A 13,596-nucleotide genomic window follows, 5' to 3' on the forward strand; every position below is an offset into this window, starting at 1 on the left:
ACAGCTTAGCACTAACGATCATTTCACGCTGTTGTCTACGCTGTTGGGAAGTAAAGCACTTTGTAGGATGTTTGCTAATATAACAGGCCATGCTTATATAGAATGCAGTTGGCAGCTTAAAGCCACGGTCGTATCATTTAATCTTTCATGTTCATATCTGTCAGTTTGTGTGGGGAGCTGGTGCCCCTGTCTATGTACAACCTGCTAGGTGTGTGAGGGTGTGCAGGCTGAAATTCACCACATGGTAAAGACTGGTCTCAGCCTCAGGGTCAGGAAGGGAGGAGAATCGCCCTGAGCTGCTCTTGCACACCCCCTGGTGGCAGCTGAAAGAGGCAAAGGTTGAGACCCATGCTGAGGCCTAGCTGCTTGTCTTGCCACGCAGTGCACCAATGGTCAACTTGGTCTCTATGAGTTCTCAGGTTGGTTTTGAAGCCGCTCTGTCTATAATTAGACGATTGTGGTGAAATTGATGATGTTTAATAGAGGAAAGTGTACTGTAAGAGTACATATAACATAAATAGTTGACTGATTAGTGTGCTTCATTGTTGTATAGGTCTTCTGTTGTAATAACTACTGGTATGCAACTCTTAAGTTGTCCATTTTGCGATTGTTTTTGGAATCATAATTTCATTCTTTTTAAACTGACTCGTTATAACTATTGTACCAATTATTGGAGATGCTAAAAAATATCTGTTTATTTTGCTTCAAACAGTAATGGATCTCTAAGAAAGGAACAGTGGGGTTTTAAATTGCTGATAGCAAAGAAATGTAAACACAGATGGCGTTAGCCAAACTATAAATTAAAGCCGTTTCCTCCTTACTTTACAAAGTGTTTCATTCATTTTATCTTGAACTGTTGTTAGCTATAAGTGGGTAAGTACATTATAGTTGTATCCTGCAATTTTCTATAAAGCTCAATTTAATTGCACCACCTCAGGATCGTATGTAAGACACTATTTGTGCCTTTTTAATGTATTTTGTTTTTTTAAATCGGTAAAGTGTGCTTTGTATGGATATATAATATAATTTCATCTTCCATGAAAGCATTTGATCATTACAAATTGTGTATTAGGCATGTAACCTGATATGCTAAAGCCTTTTTACATTGTATAATATTTTAAATTTTTGAATGCTGAAACCATTTTGGCACTTTTTAAAACCCAATATATGTTACATGCCCTGAGCAATTAAAAGAGACAGCAGGGTGAAGAAAGTAACATTTGTTATAAGAGCTTTAAAAAAAAATGTTGGAAAGTGAGAATTGCATATTTTTTTTTTTAAAAAGCCATGGATTTTCTTTAAGTGCCTAACTTTTACACCCTTGTCCCCTTTGGAATAACTTGTTCGTATTTTCTGACTCGTTTGGAAGAACTTGCACACTGCGCTCCATTCTTGAAAGCTACAAGCAAGTTTCTAGAATCGAAGGTTTCCTTCGTGTGGAACAAAACTGGCACCCTGAACCTTTCAGTATTTGCAGCACATAGTCAAGCCTGTCCTTTCACTCCCCTCCAGCACATCCCCAGTGCGATAGACACTTCTGCACTTTGTCAGCGATGGGTGATTTAGTATGTGCAATCTGTGAAAACGCAGAGAGAGGGTTTGAGACATCTTCGGAGAATTGATTTTCAAGACTGCCATTTAATTTACACATGCGCAGGGATTGCACCTGTTTGACTAGTGGCCTTGATTTCTGTGCTGTCATTCTTCAGATTTTTGGCTCCTAATTGATCGGAATCTATGGCAGCGGTTCTTTCTTGGCAGAAGCCTCTGCATCACTGGGATCAATTAAACAGTCTCCAGAAGGCGATTGTGCTAATTCCCCAGCATTGTAGCTGGTCGGAGGTGTGTAGGGCCATGACCTTGCTGAGTTTAGCCTGATGGGGAAATTTGCCTGCCTTGTTGCTCATCTTGTTTACACAGTTCTCTTGTATGAGGCAGATTCTGGATGAAGAGTAGACGTTTACACTCTACTGAAGGGCAGAAAAATGGCAATATATTTTTTCTGATGACCATTTATTTTTAATTAATTATTTTTTTGATGACCTTTTTCGTCACCTGTCCTCATACTCTTTATGTGGCTCGGTGTCAGATTTTGTTTGATAATGCTCCTGTGAAGCGTCTTGGGGAATTTTACCACATTCGAGGATATTGCTGTTCCATCTGGGTTCTCGATCTCCCCAAATTTCACCTCTCACTGATTTTAAAACAGGCAGGTAGACAACTTGCTCCCTGGGACTCTCTCAGTGCAACTCCTGTAAGCAAGCTGCTACAGTAAGGTCTGTGATGTTGAATTGGGTAATTCTCCCGCCTCCCTCGTAGGAGGATCGAGTGAGTGAGATGATTGACCTCCAACAACCACAACCATCTCCCTTTGTGTTAAGTATGACTCCAAAAAGTGGAGAGTTTTCCCCGATTCCCATTGACTCCAGTTTTGCTAGGACTCCTTGATGCCGCACTCGGTCAGATGCTGCCTTGATGTGAAGGTCAGTCACCCTCACCACTTGAGTTTAGCTCTTTTGTCCATGTTGGGACCAAGGCTGTAATGAGGTCAGGAACTGAGTGGCCTTAGCGGAACCCAAACTGGGTGTCAGTGGGAAGGTTATTGCTGACTAAGTGCCGCTTGATAGCACTGTCGACGACTCTGTCCATCACTTTGCTGATGATTGAGAGTAGACTGATCCGGTGGTAATTGGCCGGGTTGGATTTGTCTTGCTCTTTGTGGGCATGACATAGCTGGACAATTTTCCACACTGCTGGGTAAATGCCAGTGTTGTAGCTGTACTGGAACAGCTTGGCTCGTAGGAGGATCGAGACTGCTTCCCTTTCTGATACCAAGGCTGAGATCATGAGCCCACAGTATCCTATTGTTCCTTAGCAATCAGTGGAACCACTGCTTCTGGTGCCTAATTAGGTCATGCTAGCAAACGTTTTTTAGATCAACTTAACTGTGGAAACTAAACCCAGCTACCTGATCATGTGGTTTTAATGTGAAACATCTATTTATTAGGCAGCCAAGTTTTAGTCTTCATGTTGTAATGTTTGGCTGATATTGAATTGTTTTACAATTTTCATATACACAATCTTGAAAGCTATATAGAAACATTCATATTATTAAAAGAGAAAAAGAAAAGCTTGCATTTAGTAATGTCTTTCATGCCCACCTGACATCTCAAAGCACTACACAACCAACAATTGCTTTTTGAAATGTAACCACTGTTGTATGAAACGTGGCAGCCAATTGACGTACAGCAAGTGGTAACTCACTTCATGATATCAAGAAACAGCTGAAGGCACTGGGTACTGCAAAGACTAAGGGCCTGATAATATTCCGACAATAGTACTGATGACTTGTGCTCCAGAACTGACCGTGCCCCTAGCCAAGCTGTTCCAGTACAGCTACAACACTGGCATTTACCCAGCTATGTGGAAAATTGCCCAGCTATGTCCTGCCCACAAAAAGCAGGACAAATCCAACCCGGCCAATTACCACCGGGTAATCAGTCTACTCTCAATCATCAGCAAAGTGATGGACAGAGTCGTCGACAGTGCTATCAAGCGGCACTTAGTCAGCAATAACCTTGCCACTGACACCCAGTTTGGGTTCTGCCAGGGCCACTCGGTTCCTGACCTCATTACAGCTTTGGTCCCAACATGGACAAAAGAGCTAAACTCAAGTGGTGAGGGTGACTGACCTTCACATCAAGGCAGCATTTGACCGAGTGCGGCATCAAGGAGTCCTAGCAAAACTTGAGTCAATGGGAATCGGGGAAAACGCTCCACTTTTTTTGGAGTCATACCTAGCACAAAGGGAGATGGTTGTAGTTGTTGGAGGTCAATCATCTCACCCCTGGGACATGATACAGGAGTTCCTCAGGGTAGTGTCCTCGGCCCAACCATCTTCAGCTGCTTCATCAATGACCTTCCTTTCATCACAAGGTCAGAAGTGGGGAAACAATGTGCAGCACCATTTGCGACTCCTTAGATTCTGAAGCAGCCTGTGTCCATATGCAGAAAGACATGGACAATATCCAGGCTTGGGCTGATAAGTGGCAAGTAACATTAGTGCCAGGCAATGGCCATCTCCAACAGCAAAAAATCTAACTATCTCCCCTTAATATTTAATGGCATTACCATCACTGAATCCCCCAATATCAACATCCTGGGGTTATATTAACCAGAAACTGAACTGGACTAGCCATATAAATACTGTGACTACAGTAGCAGGTCAGTGGCTGTGAATTCTGTGGCGAGTATCTCTCCTCCTGACTCCCCAAAGCCTGTCCATAATCTACAAAGCACAAGTCAGGAGCGTGATGGAATACTCCCCACTTGCTTGGATAAGTCCAACAACACCTAAGAACCTTGACACCTTCCAGGACACAGCAGTCCGCTTGATTGGCACCCCATCCACAAACATTCACTCCCTCCACCATTGATGCACAGTGGCAGCAGTGTGTACCATCTACAAGATGTATTGCAGCAACTCACTAAGGCTCCTTAGACAGCACCTTCCAAATTCACAATTTCCACCACCTAGAACGGCAAGGGCAGCAGATAGATGGGAACACCACCACCTGGAAGTTCCCCTCCAAGCCACTCACCATCCTGACTTGGAAATATATCGGCCGTTCCTTCACTGTCGCTGGGTCACAATCCTGGACCTACTTCCCTAACAGCACTGTGGGTGTACCTGCAGCGGTTCAAGAAGGCAGCTCACAACCACCTTCTCAAGGGCGATTAGGATGGGCAGTAAATACTGGTCTAGCCAGCGAATCCCACATCCTGTGAAAGAATTTTTAAAAAAATGTGATGATGACCCTTTTAATTGGCTTTTGTGATGTTGATTGAGGGATAAATGTCAGGGTGCTGGGGAGAACTCCCCTGCTCTTCTTTGAAACAGTGCCCTGGGATCTTTTAAAGCCAGGTAATGAATCAATAGAGAGTAATGATTACCAGTTAATGGTAAAAATTTCAACAAGAATTTCGACAATCTCCACAGTAAGATGGAGAGTCAAAGTGTTTGTCTTGAATTTGTTGAGTGATATCTCACAATTGATTATTGGAAATAACACTGATTAGATAATATGCTATTGTACATATTTTAAGGTGCTGCTTAAACCTAATTGTTGAGGAGCGTTGTTGTTCTGCAAGGGAATGAAGTGCTTACAAAATTATTAGATATGCTGCAGTTTTCAAGAAATTCTTTGAGTCATGATTTATTTTAGAGTCCTTTACTCTTAAACATTAGGGGCATTGTAGTGTAGTGGTTATGTCACTGGATTAGTAACCTAGAGGCCTGCACTAATGATCCAGGTTCAGGAGTACAAATCCCACCATGGCATTTAAATTCAATTAATTAAATAAAACCTGGACTTAAAAAACTAGTTGCAGTGATGGTGACCACAAAATCACCAGATTGTTGTAAAATCCCATCTGGTCCACTTGTGCCCATTAGGGAAGGAATTCTGTTGTCCTTACCTGGTCTGGCCTACATGTGACTCCAGGCCCACAGCAATGTGGTTGACTATTAACTGCCCTCTGAAAAAGCCTAGCAAGCCTCTCAGTTGTATTCAAGAAGGTAGCTCACCACCACCTTCTCATGGATAATTAGGGTTGGGCATATAACCAATAATGGCACCACTTTTGAGTTTCCCTTCAAATGATCAGAACCCCATTGCCCATGTGATGATGATCTGCCACTAAGTCATTAAGGCAAAAGGATTGAGAGCACAATTTGTGAAGGCATGTCTGGACTGGGAATTGGAGTAATAATTGTGGCAATATTTTATTTCCACACACTCTCAATACTAATGATGGCTCTTATAATCATTCAACTGTCACTACTTTTCTTGTGCTGGGACTACTTTTCTCCCAATATTGTCTTCTCTGTTGTTGCATGCTCTAGATTCTGTAATATTTCTCAGTTCCAAGTGAAACTTGATTCACCACTGTGGCTGAGATACAGTGATCTTTTAGCACTGTGGCTCCATTATAAATGGATCAATGGGGTGCATCTCTTTACTGCTAATAAAAAAAACATGCATCTTATGTTTTGGTGTTTATAACTGGCCACAGAATTAGACCAATGTCATGGTTGTATTTGGGAGATGTGTGAATTTAACACTTTGCCAACTAAGTCCCTTCATTTAGTATTGAATTCCCTCTGAAGAGAAGGAAGACAGTCTCAATTAAAAATGCAGATTAGCTTAATTATATCCCAATGTTAAAGGTGGTAAATGAAACAAAACAAGTTGAGAACATTTATGGGACTGGCCATAATTTGATTCTTAAAAATTATTCATTCATGGGAATCACTGGCTAGGTCAGCATTTATTGACTACCCCCAATTGCCCAGAGGGCATTTAAGAGCCAACTACATTGCTGTGGGTCTGGAGTCACATGCAGGCTAGACCAGGTAAGGATGGCAGATTTCCTTCCTGGGAAATTGTCTTGAATTTAGTGAATCAGATGGGTTTTTACAACAATCAACAATGGTCATCATCAGACTTGACTTTTAATTCCAGATTTTTTATTGAATTTAAATTTCACCATCTCCTCTGGTGGGATTTGAACCCAGATCCCTGAGCATTACCCTGGGATTCTGAAATACTAGCTCAGTGATCATACCACTGTGCCATTGCTACTAGATGACTTCAGTGTGCCACTTCAGTAAAAGACTACATAGCAAAGCACGATAAAATAATTTGGTTGCTTATTGGTAACATTTTATTTCAGGTATGGCAGTGATTGTGTTTAAGACAATGCTGGTCCTTTTCTTGATTGGATTTTTTTCTTGAATTAATGGCTGCCTTTGGAAACAGTGCTTTGCTGTGCCCACAGCTCACTAATGACATTTGAACTCTTGGTGTCCTCTCGCTTCAAACAGCATTTCCAATCTCTTCACATTCGACCTGACCCTCTTGGGGTGAGGCCTGCTGAATTAGAGGCAATTTGTTGTGCTGCAGACCCATGCCAATCTTTGATTTAAGCTAAGACCGCATTAAACTCTCAACCCTGATGGCATCAGTCATAGACGGTTGTCATCATCAGTCTCTTGGTTATGGAATGGATCACAGATTCACGTAACAAATAGTTGGATTCAGCTTCATAGGTTTGGAATGATACACCTAACTGCATTTAACCCACTCCAGTTCCTTCGCCTAGTAGGTACTTGATGATGGCATGTTGCTCTAGTGTCAAGAACTGGCGACAGAAGGATCATAATGAGTCAACAGTTCTTTGTTTTCTTCACCCGCCCACCCCCCCAACATCATGTCTATCTTAATAGCAACAAGGGTTGTCCTTAGGCTTGAAGGCTTTTTGTTTGAATAATCTGGTTAAAAAAATTAGGTATTGAGTAGAGCTTTGATTTCCCAGTCTATTGTGGCTTCTATAAATCAGATTAGAGGGGTCAGTTTGGGTCACTGGTCCACAGTGGACTGCAAGCAACTTTGGGCCAAGTGGGGGCATAAGGCAGGTCCATCAGGACTCTTGCTTATTTGCCAATTTTAGTTATCCACTCCATCATGGAAGATAATGCAGGCTCTACTGTATTCGAAATGGAAGGCTGATATATCTCTTCATCCTTTTCCGTTCCCCTGATGCAATACGTTTCAATGGTTTGGGTAGAATTGAGTTAATATTGTGGAAATAAAGCCGAGCTAATGAAAGGAAGGTGGTAAGATTTAATTTCAGACACAGGAAAAACTCGAGTGGAGTTGTCTGCTGAGGTAAGATGGAAGGATGTGCAGTTCCTTAACATTGAGAGCTTGATGCTTTTGCAGTTGAAGCTCCTTTTGTGACATGTGTTTCTTTTGGATGTAATGGAAATTTACCTGGAGGTTGAAGCACATGTGGCACTCCAATAGTTGGCTGCCACTCTGTCAAGCAGGCGAAAACCAACTGGATATATATAATATATATATATATTCAGCTAGCAAGTGCTGAATTGGTGGTGAAGAACTGAGTTGGTGTCTCTGTAACTGTTGGACCTGCTTTGTAAATACAGTACTTTGCATGTTCAGCTTTGCATGATGTGGCCACTTCCTGTGCTGAAGAGCGCAGTTCATTCCAGCCATAAAAAGCACTCTCAAATGAATAGTCCTTCAGGATGAGTAACAGGTAAGTAATGTACTCAATGTGTGGTTGTCTAATTTACCTGCCAGTTAATGTCAAAGGACATGTTATAGTGAGAACTGACTGTCAGGTTGAAGTTGAAAAGCACAAGCCTATTTATTGGAATTATTTTCATAGACATTACACTTTTTTCCCCCCTTTATACCTTCATAATGCTTTACAAGTACAATTCTTGGGCTATTTGAAGTAACGAGTTCCTGCCAAATCCCCTCCACTCCCACAAATTTGCCAAGATGAACTATTTACTTAAGAGCTGTTTGAGTTGTGCCGTTGCTTGTGGAGGTGCACTGAGAATGTGCTCTGCCATAACCTTTACTTTGTAATTTTCTGTCTTGCTTTGATACCAGCTCATTGCTTGTTGGGTGGTCGTTTTTTTTTAAAGTGACATCAAAGGTGCTTTTGGAGACGTCTGTTGTCCTGGACAGTCTGACCCCTGTATCTGATAAAGGTCACGCACAGACTAGAGGCCTTGAAGGGGGTGGAGGGACGGAACCTGGGTAATGCAAAAAGCGAGCTTAGGTTTATAAGCTTCAGTCTAACCTACGAGAGGAACCTAGCAGTTATTTGAGCATTGATGGTATGGTATCATCCAGTCACATGGGCAAGGCAACCCACCAGCCACTACGCTGGTTAAGAATTCCTGGTGAAGTGTTTTCTGTTGTAAAAGTGTACTTATTTAAAAAGTGTCTGCTCTTAGCATAATGCTTGATATACATTCCTAGTAAATAGTTTTACATCAGGAAAATCACAATTCGCTCTTCATTCAACAGGAATAACAATTGCAATTTGATTTTCAAATTCAAATCACATAGGGGTAAAAATCTTACAAGCAGCTCCACCTATTGTAAAATTGCGCCTTCCCAGCCTGTGTTATTTATTTATTTTTTTTACTTCCTTTCTGTCCATAACAGTGAATAGAGAATCCCGGGCTGTGCCGTTGTGTAATGCACACAGCTGGTGCAAGTCAATATTTATTTTATTATAGCTTTGGCTGGAATGTTTCTCTCAGCCTATCTGTTGTGTTATTAGCTGCAACAGTCTTTGTGTGTTTCCTGCTAAACATCATTCGCCAAAGGGATTATTTCATCATTTTGTGCTTCTATCAAGGCGCTTTGCCCACTCACCGATTTTGGCACGTGCCTCAAAAGTGCGGAGGATTCTTGAGACTTGCACCCCCAAGTTTCAGACGTGCTCCTGGTCCTGGGTGCAGCTCAGTACAAGTTGGCAAAATCACCCGTTTTATCGTTTAAAAACAAAATTATTATGAAAGGTTTTTTATCAAGTTGATACAGAGAGAATGTTTCCACACGTGGGGAAGAGCATAACTAGAGGCCATCAATTAGTCACCAAGAAATCCAAAAGAAACTCCCTCACCCAAAGAGTGGTAAGTTTTTTCCTTTCATGGGATGAGAGCACCACTGACAAGGCCAGCATTTGCTGCCTATCCCTACTTGTCCTTAAACTGAGCAGCTTGCTAGGCCAATTCCTGACCTGGCTTACAGCCTACATGTGACTCCTTCCCTAAAGGGGCATTAGTGAGCCAGATGGATTTTTACAACAGTTGATAGTTTCATACTCACTGTCACTGATTTTCAGATCCAGATTTTTATTAAACTCCACGGTGGGGTTTGAACTCATGTCCCCAGAGCATTAGCCTGGGCCTAGATTGCTATGTTACCCACTACACCACCATCTCCCCTGTCAGGAAATCTGTCTCCTTTCTGATGGCCTTTGTATTGTAACACTTACCATGACTAGTTCAAAGGTATCATAAATATATAGGTAATGTCCTTTACTGTTGGCAATATTAGCAGGCAAGCCCTTGACATGCACGTCTAAGACTAAGACTGCTGTTTGAATACAGATATTAACTCTTTCATTTCAAATTAATTAGTGCCTTCGCTGAAATTGCAAATAATGTCAAATGAATGTGTTAAGCATTGAACGGGTTATATTGACGAGAGCAGCATCCCGATCAAGTTTCCCTCCTCCAGGCAGGCTACATTAAAACTACCCCCTGTGATTCTGACCTTGTCTAATTTCGCTCTGCATTGGCTTCAATAGCAGCTAAAATCAGACAGAGTGTCAAACAGGCGAGGCACCAGTCCGGTCTGTTTGGTTTTGCATTCAGCACCCTAGGTTAAAATTATCCCCACAGAAAAGTACAGGGCAGAAGGAGGCCGTTCAGCCCATTGCTCCTTTTCCCCAAAAGCCTTTTAAACGTTCCCTTTACCAACGCTTGCCCACTTCCCATGTTAAAGGCAATTGTATTATTCTGTTTCTGGCATGTCCTAACATCCCTCTGCCTAAAAGAAACTTCTCCTGCCTGCTCCCTTTGTTCTGTGATGATAATTTGCTTGAAACTTGCGGCCATCCTGCAGCATTTGCCGTCGAGGGGTGGGAAGGGAGCAGGTGGTGGAGGGGGCGGGGGGTGGGGGGTGGTAAATCTTCACTTCTACTGCTGGGTGGTAGGGGTCAGGATGGCAACAGGTGAACACACCTTCCATTGAAGCTGATCCACCTGAGCTGGTGAAAGTGAATGTTCACCTCGGACAGTTTGGATACCATCGTAGTTCCACGGTTGGTTGGCGTGGAGTTATGGCTGTCCGCTTGATGACCTATTTCACTGATGTACAAACATGGTTGTGCTGAGTGCTCTTCACCGACTGTTCCACAATCACAGCTGTGCCCGCAGCCTAGGCACAAAGTGCGACGAGGTGCTTTTACACACGGCGAGGAGCTCAGCGTGTGAGTTACCTTATGGCTAATTATCTGTGTTATGATCTGTCGAGCAGCATTGGAGAGACTTGAGGGTGAGTTGCCGATCTGTGTTCTCAGCAGGGAAATGGTTTGTGGTGCCGCTGCGAGAAAATGCAAATTGGAATTTGAAAAAAAGAAAAAAATTTGCTCAGCTACGGTGATGACACTTTGCAGCAAAGGCCTGTTCGTTTTGGGTTAGAAAAGCCTGTTCCCTTTTGGATTAGATTAGGACGAAGCTGAATGGGTAGCTTCCTGTAATAATAATCGTTCTTCCTATTATATCTTTATTTGCCGGCATACTCTCTCCCACAGTTGTGGTTATATCCTGGTACACACAAACACGCTTTGTTTGAGTCCTTTGATCTGTTTCCTTATTGCTGCTGTTTTTGTTGGAATTTTTTTTTTTTTCTTTTTGTTCAAGCATAAGAGGCTCCTTTGTTCTGGAGCCAGAAGTCTGCAGAGGAAGGTCAGTCTACCATCACTGGGAGAAAACGCACTGCACTCTTGCTGAATGACAGAGATGTATCGCTAGGGCTAGGTCACCACCACAGGTAGCATCTTCATGGTTGGTGCGATTTTGTGGTCAATGTTTGGGCTATGTTGGTGCAGGGTGCACTGGGCTCATAACTCCGATTATAATCTACCTCCTATAATTTGAAGGCCGGGAGCAATGGGTATGTCTGAAGGAGAGAAGGAAGCCTGTGCTTTAAGTGTAAAGTGATAAGGCATCAACTCTAATCTGTTTTGAAGGCAGGCATATGGAAAATGGCAAAGGTGGAAGTGATTTGTTTTAAAATCGAAACTAGCCTTTTAAAAGGAAGAGAAAGTTCGGAACCCTGAAGAAAAACACACTCTCTTCACTTATACTGTTCTGAAGAAAAGAATGTGGGTTTCACATGTGCACCTTTAACTCTGCTCAGTAATGAGTCCAACAAGACTGCTGGCCTGTGCAGAGAGCTATGCAACTTCCAGGTAAAATGGCTCTTTAGGCTCAGCAGAATTCATGCAGTTGGTAGCTAAACAATCTGACCACGCAGACTTGTCAATTTATACTGCTTCATGTCATCATTAACAGGGAGCCCTATTGATTTTTTTTTATATAAGTGTTGCTCATGATGAAAAAAGACTCAGGCTTGAGATCTTACGCCTTCATTATTCGGAAATAAAAGATTATAAGGTGGTGTAATTTGGCAGATGGTGGGAGCGAATTGTAGAGTAGATAAGGATCGCCACGATAGGGGATTCTCAGCTCTGTCTCTGAGGCACGCTTGTTGATGGTGAAAAATATTAAGTGGGTGTAAAAGGCCAAGTTAAATAGGTTAGAAATGCCTCAGCTCTTTTTTATCTGGAGCTTGGGGGCCACATGTCTGAATTGAAAGCTCAATATAGAATTAAAGGGAAGTTCCATTCAGTGGTTGAGGAAGGAAGGCAAAGGTCTGAGGGGCGTCTGGCAGAAGTAGTTTTTTTAAAAGAGGAAGTAAGTGTGAAATAAGAAATCGCAGGACTGAATTTTCTGCTGATAACTGTTTAGATGTGTAACTCGATTGAAAACTTACTGAACCAACAAAAACTCTGGTTACTGTTCCAAGCTCTAACTAACATCAGAACATTTTTCTTAAAGATTGGTGAAGAATTACGTGGCCAAATAGCTATGTATACTTGGCCTGCGCACATTTGGGCCAAATCTTGTGTGGTTATTTTGTGGCTATCAGGTCATTTCAATACATTCCTCACTTGGGGGTAATGTGACTGACCTCAGCTGAGGAATCTGCTGAAATAGTGGTGCTGTGCTTGTACCTCCACTCGTACATCATTCAAAGTTATTTTTGGCTTTAGGCTGGTCTTTGTGGGTCTAAAGCATTCTCCAAGGGATAGTAACCATTGCAACATTGGATTAAAATTGTTATTATAGATATTGAAGTGTTTTTGGGCTCTTCTTGCTTAACAACCAAATAGTTTGAAGAAAGGGAAATTCTTGCATTGCCGATTCCAATGCAACTTATTACAAATAGCAGAGGATAACATTTTTGAAACGTCCTTCTGGCCGGGGCGATAATATCAATACCTTAGAAATAATCACATCAAACTGTTGGCATAGAGTTATAGAAGGGAGTTCGGAATGTGCAAGTGGTTTAAGACAGGCACGTGCAGTACATTGGCCTTCCAATTCTTGTTTCATTGATATACCTAAGAGTTCCAATGTTAAGTTAAAATTAACTTTGTTTTGGTGGAGTTAGTTCAAGTGCGCATAGCAATGAAGTATGCCTAGGGATCCAAAGATAATCCACCCTTCTGTGGTCTAAACTGCATGGACTTTTTGGTGGCACCATCCAAACAGATGGATGCACCTTCTGTGGGTGGGGAAGTGACCTGCCCGGGGTGGGCAGCACTCGTTTGAGACCTGACTGAAAGGCGGGTGGGTGGGTTTTGGTAATTCTTGTCCTCTGACAACGTTCCTAAGAATAACTCTGATCTTTGATTTTTTTTTTGTGTGTATGTGTGTGTGTGATAGAACCGGGGACGCTTGGCTGAAAAGAGAACAATTCCTTTGCCGCCAACGAGAGTACCTAAGAAAGAACTGACCTCGGCTTTTACAAATAGTGAAGATAGTGAAGAGAGCGAGAAAGCAAATGGTGACCGCCCTCCTGAGGTAAAGCAGGAAGAGGAGATTCAGGCTAGCACAATGAAAAGAAGGTAACA

At 42.3% G+C, this 13,596-nt stretch overlaps 1 protein-coding gene across 9 annotated transcripts in view; it reads left to right on the forward strand.

Moving 5' to 3' along the window:
- The window catches only part of samd11 (sterile alpha motif domain containing 11), a 235,482-nt gene that overhangs the window by 50,338 nt on the left and 171,548 nt on the right, over positions 1–13,596 (forward strand). For all 9 annotated transcript variants that reach the window (XM_078557849.1, XM_078557851.1, XM_078557850.1 and 6 more), the window contains exon 3: positions 13,409–13,590. In XM_078557849.1, the coding sequence (XP_078413975.1) occupies positions 13,409–13,590 (182 nt within the window). The remainder of the gene's footprint in view (positions 1–13,408; positions 13,591–13,596) is intronic.

This window comes from Cetorhinus maximus, chromosome 15 (assembly GCF_964194155.1).
Source record: "Cetorhinus maximus chromosome 15, sCetMax3.hap1.1, whole genome shotgun sequence".
Taxonomy (NCBI): Eukaryota; Metazoa; Chordata; class Chondrichthyes; order Lamniformes; family Cetorhinidae; genus Cetorhinus; species Cetorhinus maximus.